The 25,735-nt window shown below is 41.4% G+C and overlaps 1 protein-coding gene across 3 annotated transcripts; it reads right to left on the bottom strand.

Annotated features, from left to right (window-relative positions):
• Nucleotides 1–730: 730 nt before the first annotated feature.
• Nucleotides 731–23,430, bottom strand: TSPAN15 (tetraspanin 15). Of its 3 annotated transcripts, XM_083740641.1 has the most exons (8): nt 23,154–23,430; nt 17,030–17,215; nt 14,600–14,674; nt 10,005–10,100; nt 7,982–8,098; nt 4,211–4,258; nt 2,753–2,869; nt 731–921 (listed from the first exon to the last, which is right to left on the bottom strand). In XM_083740641.1, exons 1-8 carry the CDS (start codon nt 23,253–23,255, stop codon nt 769–771), a joined length of 894 nt encoding a protein of 297 aa, XP_083596767.1. In that variant the 5' UTR covers nt 23,256–23,430; the 3' UTR covers nt 731–768. The 3 variants fall into 3 exon arrangements, with proteins under 3 accessions (XP_083596767.1, XP_083596768.1, XP_083596769.1); XM_083740642.1 differs by lacking the exon at nt 4,211–4,258 and having other exon boundaries at nt 23,154–23,403; XM_083740643.1 differs by lacking the exons at nt 2,753–2,869; nt 4,211–4,258 and having other exon boundaries at nt 23,154–23,403.
• Nucleotides 23,431–25,735: the final 2,305 nt, after the last annotated feature.

Genomic DNA, 25,735 nt, shown 5'->3' with positions numbered 1-25,735 from the left:
TTTTACTATGGCAGACCAACATGGCTACCTATCTGGAACTGGACAGGTAAGTATTACTTACACAGGCTTCCACCCAAAACTGAACATGCCCACAAAATAGTATGATCTGCAGTTGCCGTGAATAAATCTGCTTAGTGGTAGGACCCAAGTCTTGAAAATAAAAAAAACCTACACGAAATTTTCAAGTTTTTAAAAAGCCTGAATTCAGTCAGCTAATAAAAAACAAAGTAGCAAATATCCTTTGGGAAAAATTAGGAAATGGCTACTTCAAGCTAACCATCGTTCTGAGGTGGGAAAGTCACCAAAAGATCCTTTTAGAGTGAATTTGAGATTGTGCCCCCTGCATTGGTAATCTTACCATGTTCTGAAAATGACTAGAAAAATAGAAGTAAAGATAATTTTATGTTGTTAGCAACATCCTTGCATAGGGAACATGGACAGCCCTTGTACATAGTCAGTTTGGCTACAATAATTATTGTATTAATTTTCACAACCATTTCCCTCCCAGATTAGCTATACTGTTTACCGTAAAGCAGGAAACTGGCTAGATTTTTAGATGCCACAAGAGACAACACATTTCAAGCTCAAAGCCAGTGAAACTGTAAAGAATGCTCAGAGCAGAAAATTAATTAATCAAGGTCTGGAAAGAATTGGGAGGTTTGTTTCCTAAGGACTGTTGTTTGCAAATCACATTAAGTTCTGACTACAGTCAAGGCACAATGCAAAGGGATGTTAGTCATTAGTCTTTCTTAAAGGAATACCTGGGGATCACTCAGGATAACACATACAGCACCCAGCGCTAGTAAATTCAATGTCCGCCTTCCGTCTCCCTCCATCAAGCAGAGTCTCGTTAAGCTTGTGTTCTGCAATTATATCTTCTACTCGGGTGATGTAAAGCAAAGACAGCAAAACCCCAAGGAACTGCAAAATAAAGTGATGAGGATGATCAGAATAGCACCATTCACTAACAGTTTACAATTCCTGCTCATTTGGGGGAAACAATTCTCATTTTAAAGTTTGTACTCAGATATCAAAGGACACAAGTTGAGATTCCTGCACTGCAGGGGGTTGGACTAGATGGCCCTCAAGGTCCCTTCCGATTCTATAACAACTATGCTTCTATAACGTGCACCTAGCAACAAGTGTGGATAACTCAGGCATATTGAAATTTGGCACTTGTCCCCTTAAAAACCTTCAGAAAAGGCAGGTGTGGACCCATAACTCTAAATGTGCAGAAATTTGCGCTTTCGTGCACTTCACACATGATTTGCACAGTGCCCAAAGTACTAAAAACATGAGAAATGGATCTCAGACCATTGCTGCCTGAGCTAAGGAATTTCACACAGAAAAACAAAGTGTTTTCGGAAAAGCAAGACTTGACAGCAATGAATCGCTACACCATCCAAAGGATGGATGCTTGAATATAATCCCCCAGGAAGTCAATCACTGAGATTCTTGACAAAGGTTAGACAAGAGCAAGCCTTCCCCAAACCAAAATGGACCGGCTTTGAAGGAAGCCAAGGCATTTCCCAAAAGGTGAAAAACAGCCTGACATTTTCCAAGCTACTTTGAGAAATCTGCCTCCCTCCTAGCCACTCCGATCCTCAAAACATTATCGGTGCCAGGATCACAATCCTCCTAAGCCCTCCTCCCCTCCTCTTTAATTTAGACTTCTTCAATGGCACTGAGGAAGTGGGAGTGGTGCTCCAAATGCCATGAGAAGAGAAAGCAGAGAGATTGGGGTTGCTTCCAGAAGACATTATGCCAAAGCGAGCATTACTCTATACTTCCCAGTGCATCTTCTCATCACTTTAAAAGTCTGGTTCTGGGGGAAGCGAGTTTGTTGCACAAAACCTCCCAGTCAACTGCAGTTGTACATCCCAAATTACTCATTTGAGTAATTTTCAGGTGGGATTCAATCGCAGTCTGGAATCCCCCTGGATTTCTCCCTTCCCTCTTTGGCGTGCTAGCATGCCATGAGGAAAAGCCCCGAAATCTCATGGGAGTTATACTTTCTCAGAGGACATATGTAATAGCATTTTCATAAGGAAGGAGAGGAAAACAGGAGGGCTTGTAAACCCTTTCCCTCCCAATTTGTTTAAATGCGGTAATGTTTGGGTAACATATGTAGTTTGATGTGCAATGTTTGCCATTTCTACAAATATTTTATTCAGAAACACTAATTCAACAGGACACGATCATCCTTGCCAACTGCAATCTTTCAACATATTGTACCATTGATATTAGTTATTCTTGCCAGGGCTACTTATTTCCAAGACCAGCAGCATAGGAATCATCCAGGCAGTCATCAGAATCATTAACACCAAGGCTGGTCAACAGACTGCCTGATTGTCCAATCTGGTTCATGAAGCAATTTAGTCAGTTGTAAAAATGTTTTCCACGGTATCATTCATAAAGGATTTTCAAAAGTTGTAAGAGCAATATATAATTTTATATATAATATATATATATATATGTATGTCTTTTAAATATTTGCCCAAGCTCTTAAGTTTCACAGGTCTTACTGCCTGTCTTTACGGACCACACTGAAAGGGATCCAGCTCTACTGCAAACTGACCGATGAATAACAGAGAAGTTTGCAACCCTCTCTGACAGCCCAAAACACATATAGGAAACAACTGACCCCCATGCCACGCATCAAAGCTGCAAACTGTGGCTCACAAACCAACAAGGAAGGAAGGAGCCTAGGCCTTGTCCTGAATATTTCCTTTTAGAGTCTTGCCAGCCTTACCTGTGGCAGCAATATACCAAGCAGAATGCCAGCCATGATGGCATAGTTGTCCAAAAACCAAATCAGTACAGCGCTTGTGCATCCTCTCACATATATCACGTGTTGAACACTCAGGCGCTGTAAAGTAACAACAGAGACTTTTAAGTACACAGCCTGATTTGTCTTACTGAGACAATATGTGCCCTGTATTCAATGCTAACAGCCCCACTGAAATTCACACAAAGAGTTTACTGCTGGGATCTCAGTGGGTTTTACGTGGCAGGTTAAAAATGTCTACTCCATATACTGCGCCTCCCCAGATACTAGGACTGAGATCGTCTGAGTGGGTGTTGCTTCCAATTCCCTCTTTGTCAAAGTCCAGACTAATGCCAAAGAGCAGGGGTTTTTCTGCAGTGCCTCTCAAAAGAGACTGCCCCCCCCCCCCAGCCAGGGCAGTTTACTGCCGATGATTTGTTTATAAGATGACACTGGTTGCGTTATGATTTAATTGGATTTTTAAAATGATTTTTTATATAACGTTAGGTGCCCTGAGAGATCCCTAGAGACTTGTTTGAAAGAGTACATATTTTTTAATAAATTACTTTCAAGTTCAAGCTGCCATTCCAGTTCCATTGGTTACATCTTATCCCAATCTTAAGCTGCAAAGGGATGGGAGAGATGGCAAGCAATTCATTCCTATTTTCAGGCCAACATTACCAGACCAACCACATGAGACATAGGTCTGTGTTTAAGTCAGTTGCTGGCACTAGTGGGAGCCAACCAACTAGTCTCCCTAGCCCAATGGCACTGTCCCCCGAGTGACCCCCTACCTCAGATTTGCTTGGGTCAGGAGAACCCCCAAAACAGGGGAGGAAAGGGGGGGAATGGTTTCATCTGGCAAGCAGAAATGCACACTGCAAATGCACAGCCGCCTTAGCAGAACATTTAATTCCGCCTAAAATGCTTTCTTGCGTTGCAAGAAACTTCAACTGGTATTTCTGTGCCAGCTGTTACTCACATGCTAGGTCTAAAGAACAGCCAATTCATCTTGCTCCCCGCATCCATGTTTTGTTCCATTGAAGTCAGCAGTAACCTCACTGCAGAATTACCCACAATCACAGAAAATGTGTTTATTAAAAAAAAAAAAACACAACCCTGTTGCTTGGGCATTTACTCAGAAGTAGATCTGTTTACCTCAGCCTTAAACAGCAGATTGTGGTGTGCCCACAAACAGATCTATTTGTGATGAAGATAACTGGAGCCTTACAAATCATACACATGCTCTTCTTGGCATGTGTAGGTTGCAAAGGCATAAAAAACAGCACAGGAACAAATAAGATATGGAGAGTTTTCCTTTTCTGTCTGCAACAGAAAAGCTTGATGGTGCATACATAAGACTGCAAGTTGTACCCTCAAAACAGTAGATCATTTCAAATGGCTTAAAGCTAACTGTATATTGGGGGAAATATATGTTCCTACCTCTTCGTTCATAGTTTTATATCCACACATGGTATTGATAACTGCTGTCTGGGGGAAAAACATATTTCACAATATGAGTATAGTGCAACATGAATATAATTATATAGCTTATTTTCAATTTTTGGATAATGCAAACTATGAAATAATCAGTATATATTTGGATGTCTTCATTTTACCGGGCCTGAAACAGTACAGTGAGTAAACTGGAAAACAACAGTGACAGTAAGCATTAAAAGCCCCTGCTACGCTTCTTGTGGAAAGTATTTCCAATGCTATTTGGAAGGTACTTTCACATAAAAGTGTGAAGTTGGCACAAATGAGTTGCCTACTGCCACAATTACTACTACAATCTCCCAAATTTCAAAAGCTCAAAGACTTACAACAAGTTTCACAATTGAGTTTGCAGTTACACAGCCCTTGACAATATCCCAATTTATTCAGTGTTCACGCTTCACAAGGCCACAGTTTCTCTTGTGAACAAGAATGGCCAACCTTGAGGGCTGTTAAGGCGCTTGAGCCTTGAATTTTGCCCATGAATGCCACTTATGAATCATAACTCTCCTATGAAACCAGGCATGAACAAGGATATCCACACAATACTGCTGCTACTGTTGACCAAGTCCACTGGGAACATCTCTTGCACAAATGAAGAAATCACTTAAGAACAAATTTGTGCCGCTGCTGCTTTTTTAAAAAAAAATTATTGAGTTTTATAAACAAGGATCATTTGGGTATTTAATGATACAAATAAATAAGCCAAGTCATGTCAAAAAAATGGCACAATAATTTTGCAGCAATATCTGCAATATATGGTTCAATATATCAGTTCTTGGTTTGTGAATTCGTTTAAACAAAAATACAAAGGGGAAACAGAATAGAACACAACAAATCTGTGCTTCTGTTCAATTAATTTCCAGTCATCTCTGCTGAACAGCATCCTATATTCTCCTATAGGAAGTTTTATGTGCACAGCAATTGTACTTTCCAAGTGCCTATACTTGCAACGAAACGTGTGTGTGTGCAGTTGTCAAGTTTAGCTCTCTAAACACAGTTTGCATGGAATTCACTTCTTCCATTGAAAAGGTGGTATCGGAATAGAAATTTGTCACATGTGAGGCATATTTCAGTGTGGCTTACAGAGAAGTTCCCAGCACCTTGTGCCCTTAGTTACTATTCACAATACATAACACATAAATGCACTGACTACTTGTGAGGTGTGTCCTGAGATGCTCCAGAAACCTGCAAAGGGTCAATAAGCAAGATGAAGGACCTCCGATAAAGAGAGAAAGTCATCGGAAGCTATGACAGGAATCGTTAAATTGTTTTTCTATCATCTAAACCAACTGGCAATGCCAAAGTTGAAAACCTTTGAATAAAACTAGTCATGATTTAAGTTATAGGTAGTTTTATTTTTTTTTAAGATCTCCAGCTTTGCCAAGCCACTTCAGAGTGCAAACAGTTAAATTTGCATGTTACTGAGCATAGTGGAAGAAAAAGCACCTTTTGTTTTATAGGTAGCAAATATGAGGTGCATTTTAAGGGCAACAAAATAGGCTGCCTCAGATGCTTCCTTGATGGCAGGAGTGGCTGTGGAGAAAGTGCTTTCTCAGCAACAAAGATGGCAGCTCAGTGATGGAGTTTGTGCTTTGTCCCAGAAGGTCCCAGCCTTAATCCCCAAGATCTTCAGGAAGGGCGAGGAAAGACTCCTGTCAGAAACCGTGGAAACATTGCCAGGCAGCATTTAGCTAGATGAACATATATATATGGCCTGACTCAGTAGAAGGTGGCTTCCTAGGTACTATGTCCTAACACTGGGAATGATGCCGCATACAGGCTTCCTTCAGCAGTGACTCTTGGTGGCTGTCATCTTTCTGAAGATGGTGCTGCCCTAGGGACACTGCTCTAAAGCATCCTCCAGGCGTGAGAATGAGCATCGTGACAGATGTTCCACGCAAACAGAAGTGTCTGTTCTTCAACTGCAGCTGAGCCCAGCTCATGCCCAGCCAGTACAATTTCCACAAGTACTGCAAATGTACACAGAACACAGCTGAATACTGTGTACCACCAGTTCTTGTCTTTCCCATCATGAGTCAAGTGGGTTGCCACCCTTTTGGGGTTTGTTGAAAGTGGCAACACACAAACACACACACACGTACAAAGTATATTTAACTTGCCTCCTAAAGCAAAAATAATAATAATCACAAATTTCAAAGGAAGCCATAAAACTGCTCTAGAGTTTGGACATCAAAGCTCCCAGCCAGCTAGGATCTTCCAAGAGGGTTGGAGGGAAAGTTATGCCTGTTCATTCGCAGGGCAGCAAAACAGCCTCCGCCATTCTGGCAATGGTAAGGCTGTGTGCTCTTTAATCAGGGTCAGTCCGTCTGCAGAATCACTCTAAGCAATTACAGGATATGGGAGTAGCACAGAGGGCTGCCAACTTTTCATTTTAAGATCCTTGGCTCTGTTCTGCTAAGATGTGGGAGGAGGCCACTGGACTGAGTCAGGTCATTCCTAATCCTGCCTTCCCATCAGGTTGGAGTTAGTCCTGTCAAGCTCTGATAGCCTGTGGAAGGAGAAATTGAGCAGACTGTGCCCAGGCATCCCCTCCTAGGCTCTATGAGCAGTGCCATGCCAGAGATGGCAGAACATAAACACGCTTGGACCCAAAAAAGTTCCTTGGCAAGCAAATTTGTGGGCTGCCCCCAAGCTTGGCTGTGATAGGAAGCTGCTTACACCTAGGTATCGTATCTGAATTTTATGTACTGCATGAAATTTGTCCAAAGATAGAGACGCTGCCCTCACATATTAACAGTACTTTTCCATGACCAGAAAGTAAATGACTAATTACTGCTCACATCTGTACATTTCCAGTGCAAAAGCCAAGTTGGTTTTGGAAACATGTCAAGCGGCTAAGATTTATTCATCTTGATTTATTTTTTAAAGACTGCCGGTGTGGCATCCTCTAGACAAATGAGTGTTAACAAGACGGTACTGCAAGATTTCAAGGACTGTTCTGTGATATACGTGGTAACATGTTCTCTTATAACCTAAAAAGGGCAATACTATTTATAGCAACATTACTGGTTTCATTTGGTAATAATGACAAAAGAGATGCAAAAATATTTTGCTAAACAACGTTCTATTATCACCCTCTCTGTCACAAAATCTCAGTGGAGCGTCCATTTTTAATTCATCCAAATGTGGTTGAGCTTTTTATTCTATCATACTGATATGATGTTATTACTAGGCTTTCTTTGGAAACATTTCTTAATGGTTATTTTTGATTGGTCAGGAAAAGGTAACATGGTATAATTAATCTTTCATTTCATAAACAGCCTAGAAGAAAATGGATATAATTCTTCATTTGCTTCAAAAAATGTTTGGGGGGGGGAATCCAGTACTTAAAATATTTGTAGAAAACCAACACAAATAAATCAATTTATTTTAAAAAGGATTCCTAGAACTTTTCCTTTTAGGAAATTGTACTGAAAGAGCCTGTTATCCTTACCAAGGTTGTTTCTGGGTGATCTGCTTTTGTGTAGAAAATGTACACTTGCTTACCATTTGTTACACATAGTCTAAGTGTGCACAGATCATATCAAGCAAGATGAATCACATAACGAACCCTTCCGTGTACAGATTTCCATTCTTGGTGGCAATCTTAGCTTGCCAGACTGATTTTCTTTCATGGGAAAAAAAAAATAATTTGGTGAGATGTGAGGAACCAACAGGTAACTGCAAAATTAATCCGGAATAATAAATAACTTTTACCTTGTTTGTGACACAACAAGAGTAAGGAACTCCACAAGCTAGTGGTCCTGGGGCACTGCAGTCATGGTACTGGTTTTCTGACCAGTCTTTAAAATCTTCACCACCACAGCACTTGAACTTGGAAGAGGGGGGGAAAGGTGTTACACAAAGACAAATCCTTGTTGCAGAAATTTAGAACCTTATTATCAGTAAGAAAAAAAACCTCGTGATTATTATAGAGGCTTCATGTCCTAATTTCTTCTTCTTCTTCTTCTTCTTCTTCTTCTTCTTCTTATTATTATTATTATTATTATTATTATTATTATTGGCATGTGTGGAGGTGCCTAACATTATTTACAAATCACCAATTTAAACATATGGAACACAAAACCACCAAAATGTATATTGTTTGCAGCTCTATTCTGGGGTAGGAAGAGCCTGTAAAGAACTCTGTGAGGAAGTCTCAAGGCCTGATCCTACCAGATTCCAAAGCAATCCCTATTCACTTTAGAACCCCAAATTATAGGTATAAGGGAGCCTTCCCCAACCTGGTGCCCTGGCTGGACCTGATGTAAGTTAATAGTCCAAAACATCCAGAAGACACCAAGTTGGGAAAGGCTGACCAATTTGTTGCTTTAAATTTATGCTATATGATGTCTAGTCTGACTGCAAAAAAGGAAAGAAAAACACTAAAGCAAGGAATGTGTAGGGTTGAAATAGGAACAAAAAGGGCAGGAGCTATCTAGCCAAAGTTCTGAATACTGTGTACTTTATTTGTGTGTGTGTGTGTTTAATTTAATGGCTAAAATATCATGAAATCCCCATACATTTTGAACGTAGCATCTTCCTTCAGGCAAAACAGCCACAGCCAAAAGTGGAGATCTGCTGATAACTACACTCCTGAAGGTCAAACTCAAAAAACATTTGGATTGTGATGCGCTATTTACAATAAGCATCATAAAATGATTGATTAAACTTTCCTTTGCATCATTTGTGACCTTCAGCTTCTATTTGCCGCATCAAAATTTTCTCAGCTTTGACTACGCACCACAGAATCGTCCCAGATTTTATGAGTATCATTATAGAGTAAAAGAGAATAGCTAATGTAATTTCATTTATAAAACAAGAACTAGAAAACTAAACACTGTTAATCAATCATTAACACATTAACTAAACATCTCATTGGCAGGGATCTAAACAAGGATAAACCAGATACTTACGAGAACTCTAAAACTTTGTGTATACATTTAACAAAAGGGCGACTTGAAAAGCTATGAATTGCTACACGCCTAAAACAATTTGTTCCTGACCTTTTTTTAAAAGAAGGCTGTCCCCTTTAAAAAATATCTTATAAGGAACACAATTCACCACCATGGTCTTCTGAGCAAGCCTCATTGAAATGAGCATTAATGTTTATGCACACCTCCCTTCATTTCAATTTAGTTTGCCCAAAAGAACCTCTCTTCTGGATTGTGTCCAAAATCTTCACCATTAAGTCAAAGTTGTCTTTTAAATGTTGGGAGTTTTCATCTATATATCTATACACATGCTGTTCTTTTCCGTTTCATTTAACATCTCTGTAGCTCAAGGCAAAAGCAACCCTGTAAGTATTTCAACACAAACCAGTGAGTCAATTAAGCATGCTATGGCATAAGACACAGTCGTGGTTTCAAAACAATTTCTAACTCTCAATGGCCTATTTCCCTCAGCAAGGGTTTCAAGTTCCGACAAACACCTTAGTGCCTGGAAATGTTTGTATGGAAACTAAATCATAAAAACTGTAAGCAATTAACAGAGCCATCCAAACCCCCAAGCTCACGATGCTGGAGAGGGTCTGATTGGAGGAGAGATGCCCCTGCCCAGCTCTGCCAGCCTCTACCAGTGGGGGGGGGGGGTCCACTGTCAGCAAGGAAGCCACCCCAGCGCTGAGCATCCCAACACATCCACCTGAACAGTAATAGCTGGAAGCTACTGCTATATTGCAGCACATGGGATCAATGAATAGCCTACTACTGTTTGATTAATTTGGCATCCAAAAACCAACCTCCTTTTGAACAAAATCCATTATGTTTTTGAAGTCCAAGTCATCGTAGTAATTCACAATCCCTCTTCGGATGTTCTCATTTACAAAGTCAATTGTCTAAAGGGGGGAAAAACTAAGTAAGATCAAGCAGACATAATTTGAAAAGAAAAAAGTATAAGCATGCGCTCATACCATCCATAACTGGCAACACATTTTAACCAGTCTATTCAGCAGTGGGGCTGAGAATGATTGTAATGCTTTTTAGACTCTTAGTTCTGATAAGCTGCTACAAAAGGAAATAAAAGAGAAAATTTTAACATGCTGTAAGTTCTCACACTTCCTTTGGTATCTTAAAAAGATGATGATGATATCTACAATTTAATGTAAGAATCAAAGGCAGATTATGGGTCAAGAATGTGGAACTGATTGACAGCCCTAAAAATAAGCAATATGCAAGAACTAGTCTGGTATTAGGCCCTGTCAATATATAAAATTGTAGGAAAACAAGAACCTACTCCTGCAAATGTTTGCTTATGGTTTAATAGTTGTTTTCATGCAATAAATGTGAAACATCTTACTTAGACCACTATGTAGGATCCACAGAATTAACTTAATGAAAAAGTGGCTTTGTTACAATATTTTTGCATTTTCCCAGCATACCAACTGGAGTGTTTTGCCAATGGGAAAATGTGATTTTCCCTCTCATTCACATTGCTGCGTGGAATATGGTTAACTGTTGAACAATGCCTGCGATGTATCATAAGTGACAAATAATACATCCTTCCAATGTCCATTTTGTAGCATTTGGGTTTTTTTCTTTATTTTTACTGCTTTAGAAGATAAAAACTCTCCCACTATACCATTCCAATCTGGAGATTGTAATCTCTCCCTTCAACAAATGGTGGGTACCAGCAAGCTCTCCTCTCCTCCAATTTGTCCACACACAGAAAATTATTTGAAGATTAAATATGCCCCTACCATAGGCACTATCTCCCCGGGGCCCTGCATGCCCAAGCACCCAGATAATTTTCCATATAGGGGCTGGGCACCAGCAAAATGCAGGAGCTGGCACGCAGGCTCCACACTGCATGGAAAGAGCACTGAGTTCAGGCGGGGGGGTGGGAGAGAGAGTGTGGAGTTCGGGCAGGAGGGGAAGAGAGTGTGTGGAGTTAGGGGGTGAAAGAGTGTAGAGTCAGGGTGGAAGAGAGCACAGAGTGTGGGCGGGGTGGGAGAAAGAGCAAGGAGATCAAGCATGGGGTGGAAGAGAGAGCGTGGAATTGGAGAGAGAGAGAGAGAGAGAGCTGGAGGGAGGAGTCCTGTCACTGTGCTGCTGGAGCTTGTGTCCCGCCCCACGCTATGACGTTATGACACCACAGCATGCATCATGATGTCATGGCATGTGCATCATAATGTCACAGTGTGGGCAGGAGGCAAGTCGTGCTGGGCACCCACAGTGTGGGGCCCAAATCAGCACCGTTGTCCCCAACATCTAATGCTGGAGTATAAAATGGCTATTTAAAACAAACCAACCAACCAGAAAATACCTATCTCCCACATGAGTATCATTCTAATAGCAGGATACACCCCGTAATGGCTAAGTTCTTCCAAAAAAAATCAACTTGCGAGGCCCAAGATCTCTATCTGCTCAGGCCGAATCCTGTCTCCATTGGTGCACCATTCCTTTTCACATAGCTACAATATTCAGTTTGAATGGTGCGAAAAGTCACACTACAGAAATACTACTTTGAGGAAAGGCATCTGAAGGTACAACATCATAACTGAAAATTTATTATGTGTGAGAGGGGGTCCCTATTATCTCAAACTTTTATTCACTTCACTATTATTAGCAAGCAATCAGTTTCCCTGAGTTAGACATTCAAGGTAGACAAGCGTTTGCAAATCAGAGGACTTGTGCGTCAACTTTAAGAGACAAAACAGGCTTGTCAGGCCAGCTCATGCTGTAAGAGGAAACACCAAGCTCCAAGCTTCTCCAAAACACTAATGGCTCAGAATTGCTTACTAGCTCTTGGAACAGGCTGACCGAAACCTACCTGTAAAATTAGAAGCTTGGGGGGAAGGAAGTAATTTACATCTCCACCCTTTGGGCCTAGCCAGAATGAGTGTATGCCTCATTATTACAAGTTAAGAAGGGACATTACAGTGCTGCAGGTAGGAATTTCTATGCCTGGGCAGGCTCTCAAGTCTTTATCCATGCCTTGTGGAACTGATGCTCAGGCAAGTTAAAAATAGTTGTGGACTTTTAAGGATGCTGCTGCTGAAATTCCAAGTTCTCACTACGCAGAATGAATCGCTCTTGCTCTTTGCAAAAAACCTGCTGTCCAATTAACAAGTCTGCTCTATCCCTCTCACTTTGGAAGAGACTCAAGTTGGGTTCTCCTGCGTGGTCAAGCAGTTTCTCTTGATTTGGGGGGGAAGCTATATTCCACACCCCAGAATCAGTTATGATATTCCTGCCCCTCACTGGGTCAATGGGGTCCATCTGCCAGTGCTGAGAGCTATTTTCAAGCTGTTGTGTGCGAGTGGGTGGATGCAAACAAGCAGAAACCGATCGCCTCTGAAGCATTCTGTGCAGGCTGATGAAGGAAATTAAAACAACAGTTGACTGGTACCATGAGGCATTTTTAGGCAGGGAACAACCACAAGTTATCATCCAAAGCAAGAAGCTTTAGGAGTGCTGCTGAGTGTTCCCTGGACTAGAGCTGCATGCCTGGATGAAAGCTTCTGAACACTGGGGCTTGAGGCACATCTACAGCTCATGATTCACCTAGCAAGGAGGGATGTTTATTCCAATCTTTAGCTGGGGGGGGGGCACAGAATGTGAGAAGGGAGGTTGCCCTCCAACACCTGAGCTAAGTTCCTCTGCTCACATTTGTTTGATTTGGCTATTATTCCACAGTTCTTCTGATTGTTATATTTTAACATATACAACCTTTTCACCAACTTACTGTGTTTCAAGTCTTTTCCCAAGGCATGGGAACAATGTGATACATGTCTTCTAAGAAGAAAAAAGGCCCTCTTGACTTCAATGGGACTTACTCCCAGGTGAGTGTGTGCAGGATTACAGCCTAAATGTCCTGTTTCGTTTTAGGCCACAGGCAGAGAGCCAGTGTGAAGCTGCAGTGGTACCACACTGCCTGATTTGAAAATCTCCGAACAAGGTAATCTGACATCTTGAAAATGTTATTGCATTTCTCCATACTGAAAAGAAACTTCACATAACATAATCTAAGCAATAATGTATTGAGTGATATTTGATGCCTATATATTGTGCTCGTATCCAGGCTGCACAGAGGCAAGTTGTCTCATTCTATCGTATTTATGCTACTGCACACATGCAAGGCCAGCAGGCAGGTTGGAAGCTTCAGAGGGGTAGCGGACTGCCAAAGACAACTTGTCGATCCTTATCTTCCTAAAGCACTATGAAGTTATATTCTGGCAACACTCAAAGCTATTCCCAGTTTATGACAAAATGTTAGAACAGTTACAACCAACCAGTTACAGAATCTTTAGTTTATTAGCTACCAAGCTTTTAGCCTCAGTTAATGTTCATTTTGCCAATACTCAATTATGGGTGTCTTTTGAAAATACTGAAGGAAGGCATCATATATGTATTTCCTTCTTTTTGGAAATAAAGACCATCTTTCTTTCTCCCTTTCATTTCCTACTACAGTAACACACAAGATTCTTTAAAGCCTGAAAAATCCAACAAATTGGCCCTTAACAGGAACTTCCCTTTTGCTGCTGTCAAAGTCTCCTCTAGAAGACAGAAAGGGGAGCCCATTGTGAACCATCTAGCCTGGTGATGAGCAGCCCCCAACCCCCTCTGAAATGTATTTAGACCAGTGTGGGCTCTTGGAGTGCTGTAAGAGCAGCACTTTAAGTGTGTTATTAGCTTCATTCATACATATTGTTTAAGTCTAACTGTTGAAGTCTAATTGTTTCTTTGTAATACTAAATTTATCCTATTCTGGTTGAAAAGTTTTTGCCTTACTTGAATTCACTGACATTGATATTTGGTTACAAACTGGATTTTCCCCAAATGTTGTATTTTTGATAACTTAATGAGTTGCTTTGGGCACAGCTGACTACGGAAAAACAACATACATACAAATAAACTAAACTCACAGCCTACTGAACATATAGTGTGGTATTAGGCACTGAATCTAACTTCCTAAGAATCTCATATTTCATTTTTTAAAATGGTAATAGTTTTAGCCTTTAAGGTAAAAACATACACTTTGAACTGTGGAAAACACCTGCTGAAAAGCCAGAAGGATAAAAAGAATTTCTATGAATATTGAAGAATAAATTACACAAAGTAAGAAATTATGAAAATTTGCTTGATTTCTGTAAGTTACGTAGTTGTTTAGGGCACAGAATCAGGAGTGCCAGAATGCAATTTTATTTTTACAGTAGTATTTGCAAGCCCTGATTTTGTTGCAATCTTGCTACTCAAATACATGATCTTCTGTGACTCTTCCATAATAATCAGTAATTTTGCTTTGAGATAAGTGAGTACTGGTTCCATTTTTCCATAACAGATAGGGAGAAGTTTTTTTAAAGGTACCTTTTCTTGAATATTTCCGTTTTCTTACCTGATTCCTGAACATTAAGGCCATAACTCCACCAATTAATTCAATGAGCAAACAAATTCCCAAGATGTACATGAACTGCAAAAGAATTTCAAAAATATTACGTAAACATACAAAATCTAAAATCTTCAGTGCTGAAATCATGACTCATGACTTCCAGAGAAATTAAGCAACTTTTAGAACTGCTGTAGATGAGGCAGTGCCACTGGAGCACTTGCCACTGCTACTCTGCAAAGACCCATGTGCCTCGGCGGGGGAGATCTTGCCTCTCAACTACTGAGGATGAGCAGCAGGCGGCAGCAGCAGCACAGCACAGGAGATGAAGGCAGACCTGTGGCACCACAGTCAGGCCCCCAAGCCGCCTTCATCCTCCTCTCTTGAGTTCTGTGCAGCGTTCATGTTTTAGACTCTATTACGCAATGGACCGAAGACCTTAATGCCCTTGCTACATTCGAACATGCTTTTTACAAACAAAATCCATTTTGTTTGGATCCCTGTTCAGACATTTGAATATAGTGAAGTTTACTGAGTGGTTAATGTGAGAGGTGTTGTTTTTCTTTCTTCCCCCTTTTTTCTTTATAAAGTTACAAGGCTTTGAAATCGAAACACGCAGCACTGGCTGGTGAGGGCAACTCACTAGAAGGGAAACACAAATCATCGCAATCTGGCAAACGGAAAGGGGAGGGGCCTTCTCCCTGTTACATTTGGTCATCAAGGAGACACTTGTGGCATGGGGGCACTGCAGCAAGCACCATGCAAGCACATACAGTGGAACCTCGGGTAACATACGCTTCAGGTTCCTTGAGGGGATCAATACGTTTATTATTAAGCAGGTGGCAAGACTTCCGAATGTTGTAACGTCTCATAGGCCTACTATGATTCTTAGTTCTGAACTTGTCATTTTAAAATCATTGGCTTTATGGAGGCTGTGGTTTTGTATTTTATACTTTGCATTTCGTCTCCTTGGTCAGCTTACTCTAATAAACATCTGAGTGTTGCAGAGCGAGTGGGCTGCTCTAATATTGTAATCATCAATTCATATGCATACATGAGATTGGCAGTGGAACACATCACCTCCACTACTGACTCCTAGTTCTTAAAGGGAACAGTAAGAAGTCTTCCCTCCCCTTTCCTCACATCCAGCAGTTTTGCCTAGCAAATAACCAAAAACACCAAACCAAAGGGGAATAAGTCCTCAGCAACTTTTCCTCCTGTGGAATTATTTTACTACTAAGGATCTTCTCGTTTACTGTTTTCTTTAACGCATTCCGCAGGTCTTTATAAATGCCCTGTTTTGCATGGCACTAAATTTCTTTGTTACTAAAATTAATCTGGCTCCTTGATATATGCCAAACACCATTGTGTTCACCACACCACTCTCCTTTTCTCTCACTTGCTTGCTTGCTCAGTCTCTCATTTCACAAGCAGCACAGCTCAGGATAGAATGCTAATAAGTATCTACAGGAACCCCTAAAGAATATCATGGTTTTGCGTATCCTGAAGGTGGGGTGGGAGCTCATTTGTTGTAGGTTATTATATTGCAATGAGATGGCAGTATTTTTAAGCAATTAAAAAACAACAACGGGCCCCTCTGGACACATCAACACCATTCATTCAAAGTAAGCCTATTTGGGAAAGTCGCAATTTGGCAAATACACACAGGTTAAGAACAAACCTCCAGAACGAATTAAGTTCTTAACCCGAGGTACCACTGTAGTGTTAATTAATTCTTGCTGTTTACTTTTCATTCTCAACATTTCTCTAAATTTAATTTGCATATTGATTGTTTTATGCATATTGATTGTTTTACTGTTGATGTGAAAGTGTCAATCACTGGTTCTACCCCAAAAGGAATCATGGTGCTACTTTAGATCAAAGGGCTCTTTTCATTAATAAATACGTTATATAAAAATATGACACATTAAAAAAAAACATATAGATGGATAAAGTTCAATCATACATGCTGTGAAAGAAACCTGCTCTGCTAACCTAGAGGCAGTAAATCAATGGATTTCAGTTTAAATAATAAGTAAATACATTTTGTGAATGAAAATATTTTATCCTGACCGCTTTTAACATCAAGCTATGTAAACACATGTTAAATATTTGTTAAATATAAAAACATTTTGTATGCCTGAATTTACATTGCATTTTTCTTACATAAATCTTACTTTTGTTTAAGCAGGCTCTTTCAGCTGTACCCACATTTTCTCTAAAACCATGATTAAGTGCCACTAAAGTAAAGCATTTGCTCGTTTACACTGGTTAAATTAGAATCCATCTTGCACTTTCCTTTCTCTGTGCTATTTATCCAAAGAAGGAAGTTATTAGCTAAGCTGGCTTAAAGCTGTTTACAGAATAGAGATCAAAATAAGTTTTATAAACATCAAGTTCAGGTTACAAGTAGACTCCTACTTATATAAAAGTACTTACAGCTTGAAGAAGGCATAAGTTGTCCCTTAAGGAAGCCAACACACCCACGAAGGAAACGAGGAACATTATAATACCTAGGAGTATTAGAAGAATGGCTGGAGCTAAAAAGGCACTTTCAAGGGTTTTATATTTCTGTCTTTCAACTTCTGCATAAATGCCAACGGCTAAGACAAACGCTCCTAGCAACTGTAACAGAAAGAAAGAGAAAGTGTTTGTTATTATTGTTTTCCAAACAAAACCAATGGCTATATTTTAAACTGACTTATTAAAAAGAGAAAATCAAATTACTGCTTATTTCACAAAAGTACAAACTAGCAGGAATCTTGAAAGGTGGAATTGATTTTTAAAACAAAAAAAAACAAAAAACCCTTAAACCACGTTCAGCAAACTGGAAGCATCAAGGACACAGCATTATTTTGTCTGGTCCCTAAATCAAGGGGCAGACTGTATTTCCAACAGGCCATGTCACAACCAAAACATTATTGAACTGTTCTGTAGCCGAACTGATACCACTGATACATTTCCAGAAGACTAGCCATGTTAAGTCCACTTCAGCCAAGAGTCTTGTGCCACTTTCATAAAAGATTCATACTAATAAAACAATATCATTTTATTAAAAGGATAATTGTGTTAATCTTTAAAGTGCCACAATACTCGATGTTTGTTTTTATTGATAATAGTGGTGCACGAGGTAGCCTTACACTCTGGTCTTAATGGCCTTATAGGGACACCCAAGCATACAGTAAGGTTGGTAGGACAATAGCTTTGTAAACAAGCATTTTGGTTTCCCTGTGAATGCCCCAGTCCTCAAAAACTCTGCATTTCAATCGGGACAGGTGAACTAATGCCAGTGTCCTGGAAGAAGCAAAGATCACCTGTGTCTAAGCAATGATTCTTCAACATCAACTTCGTTGGACTGGTCATGTTGTGTGGATGGCTGATTATTGTCTTCCAAAGCAACTACTCTATTCTGAACTTTAAAATGGAAAGTGTAATGCTGCTGGTCAACAAAAGAGGTTTAAAGACTATTTAGATGCAGTGGTTTGGTCCAGGGTGATATTTCTTCTGTTCTTGTTTTACCTGAATCAAACTAATGAAAATAATGTTTAAAACTGTTTGTCTACTTATTTTCAGCAGCCTTCTTATCCAACATTTTAGAAGAGAGAAAATCAGTTTATCCTGCTACATGATCATCCAATGCAAATTGAATATGATTTAATAAATATTAATACAGTATCTAAATTTGTCAGGACTGCAGCACATGGGGGTGTTTAAGCCTTCCCTCCCCTCAACCATGATCCTGGTGGAAATATTCCCCACAGTGCTATTAGCTCTGGGGTAAAAGGTCCTGTCTCCCATCAATAACCAAAAGAGCCGGGGAACTAAGGGGAAATCCTTTTTATATATATATAAAAAAGCAGTGCCAAAATACACTTCTAAGAAATATAAACCATTGCATTTATCAAAGTTAAAAATAAGCATAGCTTTAAAAAGGTCTCTTTTCCCTCAATAAAAATTCCTCTGAGGAAGAAAAACTGCCAAAGAAGGCAGTTTAAAATAAACTGAGAAAGGAGTGATCCTCTCACCAATCTTTTATGACAAAAGTGTATTGGCTGGGAGAGGTCTCTCCATTTGAGGTTCTTAAGTCGCTCCATTCTAGAAAAGTCTGACTTTTGGTTGAAGCCTTCATCCATAAATAGGAATGCGTGCATCATTATACAAAGAAGTGCCAGCTTCCTAGGCATATGGGTCCTGGTTAGAACATAAGGCTTAACACTGTGACACTGAATGACCAGGGTGGAATCGTGTGTTGGGCAAAAGCAAAGCTTTTGACCAGAGAGAATAAGAAGGCACGTTTGTGCATTTCTCAGAATATGCAAACGCTGTATCTGTGGATGGGAGGCGGGGTACACAAACAAGCCCCGCTTCAAAAGCCTCATGCATCTCATCCTGAGAAGCATCAGGGGTTCAAACATTTGTCCCTGCCCCCATCCACACTTAGGTATTTGCACGTTCAGGGAAATGCCCCTACATGTCTCTGCTGTTTCCTGAAGGAAACAGCCTCCCAGTCATGAAGATGTAAGGTATGTAAAGGTAAAGGTAAAGGTACCCCTGCCCGTACAGGCCAGTCGTGACCGACTCTAGGGTTGTGCACTCATCTCGCTCAAGAGGCCGGGAGCCGGCGCCGTCCGAAGACACTTCCGGGTCACGTGGCCAGCGTGACGAAGCTGCAACTGGCGAGCCAGCAGCAGTGCCGCACACGGAAACACCATTTACCTTCCCACTATAAAGCGGTACCTATTTATCTACTTGCACTTAGGGGTGCTTTTGAACTGCTAGGTGGGCAGGAGCTGGGACCGAACGATGGGAGCTCACCCCGCCGCAGGGATTCGAACCGCCGACCTTGCGATCAGCAAGTCCTAGGCACTGAGGTTTTACCCACAGCGCCACCCACGTCCCGTAAGGTATGAGGTAGCCCCAAATCTCATTTTGGGGTGCCAAGATATTATGAAATTCAGTTCCTCGTTTAGGCTGCTCATGCAGCTCTCTGTTGAACTGGGAACTAATAATAAGGAACTGGGAACTGGGAACCTACATTCTAGCCGCCTGCAATACAGATAACTTTAACTGTAAATAGGAAATTTAGCTAGCGTCACATAAAGTAAGGAATTTCCCCATAAGGATAAAGAACAGCATGAACCTTCAGTGGTATTTTAGTCGAGGATCTATTAGCTGTGATGCCTAAATAGAGTGAAGAAAGTGAGTAATCCTTCAGATGATATCAGCCCGGGATCTGAAGATCCAAACAGTTCCAGCTAAACTTGAGCCATAAAAAAAATAGCCAAAATATTTCTAAAATTAATTTTGGCATTATTAATAAAACAGATCGGCAAGTTCCGTTCCCCAATGTAGGTAGAATTATGCTAATGAAAACTGAATTATCTGGTAGTAATTTCTAGAACTAATACACAGAAAGCTACAATGCAAGCACAAACACAATTATAAGACCTCTACATTCACACTTTTAACTGGATCTTAAGTTTAGTTCCATGACCCCAATGACTTCTTCAACTCACTTCAGTGAAACAGAACAATATTTTGACACAGCAACTGCTACCTAACCTTTCATCTCATTCAACTTACTCACTGTTCAGGCAGCCATTATTGCCCAATGAAAGCCTCTAACTATACCCACAAGACAAGTCTTGTTTTACTTTTCTTAAGAAGCCCAGGGGTCCACCAAAATACTTCATATTTACAAAGCAGAAGTTCATATCCAGAATGCAAGTCTTCTAAACAATGAAAGCACAACGAAGGGTGTTAACCGATTCAAAATGTGCACTCTTTTCTTAAGAGATCAAAATGCATTTAGTCAAGCATTTTCTGCAAGAAACCCAACACAACTTAAAGGGGGTAAGATCAGGGGTTGCTAACCTCTGAGCCACCACAAGTGGTTGAACTCCAAGGGCAAGCATGATGGGAGTTGGAGTGCAGCAACACCTGCAGGGACAAATGTTACCCACACCTGAACTAGGTTGTTCACCCAAAATTGGCCAATAGTTCACCAACAGACCACAATCTACCCTCTTCCATCTACTTCCTGATGTTTACTAACCATAGTTTGTCATGATGTTAAACAGAATTTGAAACGTTGGTTTGAAGATGGTTTGCAAACCATGATTCAGAGGTTAGCACAAATCATAAGGTGCCGATTTGGACATCACAGCAATGTGAGCTGTGGAGGAAGTGGAGGAGGGAATAAGAGCATGTGCAAACTCGCAAAGGTACTCCCAGCCACAAAATCATGGTTGGGCATTGTGTTTTAACTGAGCTACATGTTAGTTAAGTGGTGTTGTGTATTGATTGAGCGATACTCACAGATCTGAAGATACAATAATGAACAAAGTAAGGGTCAGTTCAGACTTAATTATTCCTAGCTTCATAAACCATGAAGCCAAGAACGAGTGTCAAAACCTTTTGCTCCTCTTTTGCCCCTCCCATTGCAAGTCCTCTTCAGTGCAGATATCTTGGTTTGTTTAAACTAAAGCCCCTCTTTTCATCTTTAGCATTAGGTTAATTCCTGGCCCTGGAATAATGTACTGATTAGTAAGCAAACATTAAGCCATAGTCTCTTATTTCATCTAAACAGGGAACTCTAGTTTAAACAAACCAGTCTCTCCAGACCAAAGCCAGTGCAGAAGAGAAAAGTGTGTGTGTATCTAACACTCCGCATAAACTATTATTCATAGTAACAGGGAACATTATGTCCAGTCCAGATCCTCATGTGTTAATGGTTAATTAATCCAGTATAAGTATGAATACAATCCAAAGTGACAGCTTTGTCTTTCAAATAGCATGAAAGCTTGGGGCTTTTACTGGAATAAGTCTTATTGGGAGCAATATTATTCAATCAGTCAGTCATATTACACTGTCACTGTGTAATAAGTGTTTTACAAGAACAAGCACACATACCGTAGATAGATCCCTGTCCCAAGGTGTTTAGTCTATATTCAACACAGCAGAGAAAGAAAAGGGAAGGGAAGGAAATGGTGGCGATTGTAAACAAAACAGGCTGTTTGAATTAGATCTGCAAGCTCTTATCAATTCATCCATGTGACTAATTCATTAAATATTTCCTTATAGGTTAAAATTTGCCTCCCTACTAATGTGGGTGTGCCACAAGCAAAAATTGAGACTTTGAACTCAGAACTATGCAGGCCACATAAATGCATGGTTTTTATCTTCTTCTGCACTTCTTAAGAAACCTGTGTGTTTGCAATGTTGGTTGCAGAATGATGGGTGCATGACAACACAAAAAAATTAAGCATATGTACAATTTTCAGGGGACGCAGGTGGTGCTGTGGGTTAAACCACAGAGCCTAGGACTTGCCAATCTGAAGGTCAGCGGTTCGAATCCCCAGGACGGGGTGACCTCCCGTTGCTCGGTCCCTGCTCCTGCCAACCTAGCTGTTCGAAAGAACATCAAAGTGCAAGTAGATAAATAGGTACCGCTCCGGCGGGAAGGCAAACGGCGGTTCCGTGTGCTGCTCTGGTTCGCCAGAAGCGGCTTAGTCATGCTGGCCACATGACCCGGAAGCTGTACGCCGGCTCCCTCGGCCAATAAAGTGAGATGAGCGCTGCAACCCCAGAGTCGGTCATGACTGGACCTAATGGTCAGGGGTCCCTTTACCTTTACAATTTTCAGAGACTATTTCTATTTAAACAATTTTTACTGAAAAATTAATTATTTTATTATTAATGGTTCGACAGAACCAGAAGAAAATTTCAGGGCAGGAGGAGATGACAAGGAAATATGACCCTGCCTTTTCTAATAGTCACTGCTAGCATATGATCGCTTTAGAGAAAGGCAGCAGGTGTCACAACCACTTTAATGCCTCTTTTTTTTCCTTCCTCGACTGAGTCAGGGCACTAGTTTGCCAGGTTAAAAGCCTACAGCTAAATTCACCGCACAAGTCAAGCTACAACTATTCTGACCGCACCCCTGAAGGGTCTCCTCCGTTACATACTTTGAAATCGGCGTTATTTTAGCCTCCCACTGACAAAAAAATAAAATAAATAAAAGCACGTGCTTATCGAGCGAGCTGTTTGCTTTCCCGTCACTGGGTGGGATTGGAAACCTTTGCAAGTGGACGGACCGCCCCGGCGTGTTCGGAGGAGGAGGGTGTGTGTGTGTGTGTGTGTGGAGGAGGAGGGGGGGGGTGTCTGTGTGTGTGTGGAGGAGGAGGAGGGGTGTGTGTGTGTGGGTGTGTGGGGGGGTTTCTGTGCGCAACTCCCTGAACAACAACAACAAAACAACCCCCCTCAGATTCCCAAACGCTGCGGCCGGCCGGCGCGTTTCCTGGTGCTTCTTTCCAGCAGCCTTACCCACATCGCACCACACCTGCTGCTAACAGGTCGCCCCGGTTCTGTGAGAAAAAACACAAAAGGCAGCAGGAGGGCATCCCTGGGGCATCCCCTCGCGGGCACCCCCCATGGCAGCTCCTCGCTCGTCGCCCCGCTTTCCTTCTTTCTTGCCTGCCCCAGCTCGGCGGCTCCACCCTACTACAGGGGAGCTGCTGTCGCCGCCTGACGGAGGTGCGGCCCGCGCGCCCCTCGCACTCACCCAAAACACCGTGGAGTAAGTGATGAGCGTGAACTTGAGGCACAGGTAGTTGAAGCGCGCGCAGTAGCGGACCTGCTCCGAGTCTCCCCTGGACCGCGCCATCCTCCTCCCTCGGCCTGCTTCTGCCGCGGCCCGGGCGCCTCCCCTCCGCCAATAATCCCTCCGCCGCCGCCGCGCTTCCTGCTCCTCCCGCCCGCCAGCCAGCCACCTGCGGAGTCCCAGGCCGCGAGCGACGGCGGCGGCGCCTGCTCTGCTCTTCCCTGGAAGCGGCTCGCCTGCGCCAGACGACGGGAGGAGCCTGCCTGTGTCCCCGAGGGCAGCCGGGAAGGGAGAGGCGAGAAAGCGACGGCGCCCCGGCTTCCTGGAGCGGCAGCTAGTCGGAGACTGCGCCGCTTTCGCACCTCAAAACGAACCGCAGCCCCGGGGATTTTTCGCGCCCTCGGAGGGGCTCCCGCTGCGCTTGTTTAAGCTCTGATTGAATCGCCGCAGGCTGCGCGTTCTCCTCGAGCTCCAGCGTCTACACGTGTGTGTGTGTTTCTGACACTTGATTACTATGCTCCATTGCATCGGATGAAGCAGGCGTTTAATTCACAAGCGCTGATGTCATAATAAATTTGTCTTTCACGTGCGGTGGCAGCCTTAACACAAGTACCCCTCTAGATATCGTTAGATATCCTACTTACCTCATTTGGCAGCCCTGTTTAGGGAAGTTTTTAATGTTTAATGTTTTACCGTGCTATTAATATTCTGTTGGGAGCAGCCCAGAGTGACTGGGGAAATCCAGCCAGATGGGTGGGATATAAATAATAATAAATAATAATAATAATAATTTCCAAATAAGCATGTGTGGAAATGTGCTGTAAAAGCCCCACCCCACTTGTCTTCTTGTTGTTTTTTAAATAATATTTTATTAAAGTTTTCTTGGTTTACAAAGGTATGTGCAATGTCTCTTTTTTCAAGTTACATTTTCCATAGGTCAGTTTCATTTGTTGAGACATTAGGGTTACATTAAGAAGAAAAAAGAGGAGAAGAGGTGGAGGACCTCCCCCCCACCCTTGTCTTGTTTACTGGAGAATTGGTGCGACTGTGATCAGTGGGCATTCCTGCAAAGGTGCCACTCTTTCTCTTGACAAGTGCAATGGGCGATTGTCAAGAGTCAAATAAGCGGAAAACCATTCACAACAACAACAGAAAAAATGTTCCATTGTAGTACAGTGGTACCTCGGTTTAAGAACAGCCCTGTTTACAAATGATTCAGTTTACAAATGTCCTGGTTTGCAAACTTTACCTCGGTCTAAGAAAGGAAGCCAAACGGTGGAAGGGCACCGGCCGCGGGAGGCCTCACTAGGGAAAGCGTGCCTCAGTTTAAGAACTGTTTCAGTTTAAGAACAGACTTCCGGAATGGATTAAGTTCGTAAACCGAGGTACCACTGTATACAGATGTCCCGGTTTTGTTCCTAGCATTGTGAATCTAACATCGGCATATTAGATCAAGATGCTATAGGACTCACAAAGTGAGTTCAAGCACTCTCCCAATGGCAACTAGCAAGAAAAAAAAATGTGAATTGTTTTGCTGTATTATTGAGCAAACATGAAGAGAATATGGGATTGATATAAAGCTAGCTGAGAAAAAGAAAGAAATGCCTCACTCTAAGCCCTGCACAAGAAAGCTATTTTCTTGAGGAAGAATAGCTCATTGACACTGCTAACAACTGCTGAATTTGTTCTTGCCCACTTGCCAACAAGCAAGCGAATGAATGAAGGAATTGAGGAGAAATGATTTGCATTATAGAAGCTGTGAAATCTGAAAGTGTCTGATATGAAAGCATTTCAATGGTTTTTCAGGTTTTCTTGCTTTCTGCAACAAGCATTCAGTGTAATCATACGCTTTGTCTTTGATAAAGCCCTGTGTTTTCTAATTAAAAAATTAGATTTTGCTCTTCGTTGTATCTCTCTTATGAAGAGTATCTTAAAACTGTTAAGATCACTAGCTAAATTATGCTGTGTTTTCCACTGTGTAAAGTCATAGTGATTTCCCTGGAAGTCTATTGGGCTTTCTACAAGTGACCTTTCAGCATGTTTTCCTTTTGGAACAGAACAGAACCTTTCCGCTAGCCAGAGAGAAATATATCCCCTTATAAGGATCTAACAGTAAAATGGAACAGATCTCTTTCATATATATACTCGGTGTAAATATTTATTCATCTTCTAGAGAATCAAACTCCCTTTGTGAAACTAACACAGAAAGAATGTAATTGCACATATTCAGCTTGTCAGAGTACTCTTGGAAATGCTATATGGTTGTTTTTTTACAAAACAATAATTTAAATAAAGTACAGTACAACATTAAATTGACTGGTTACTGGTAAAGTTGGGTCTAATGAAGTACTGTCCTTGTCCACATAGACAATGTCCAATAGTTTTAGCCGTCTCCTTTTTCATGCGCTGGAATTTTAATGCAACTATGCAAGAATATGTGAGGATGCATTAAAAAGTTCAAAGATGGCCTACATGATTATTTTCCACATGAATATTCCAGGCATTAACATTTAAATATTGCATTCTTAAAATGGTTTATCCGT

This window comes from Podarcis gaigeae (assembly GCF_964106915.1).
Source record: "Podarcis gaigeae genome assembly, chromosome: 5".
NCBI lineage: Eukaryota > Metazoa > Chordata > Lepidosauria > Squamata > Lacertidae > Podarcis > Podarcis gaigeae.
Note: the sequence above shows the minus strand (reverse complement) of the source record. Positions and strands in the feature narration are given on the sequence as shown.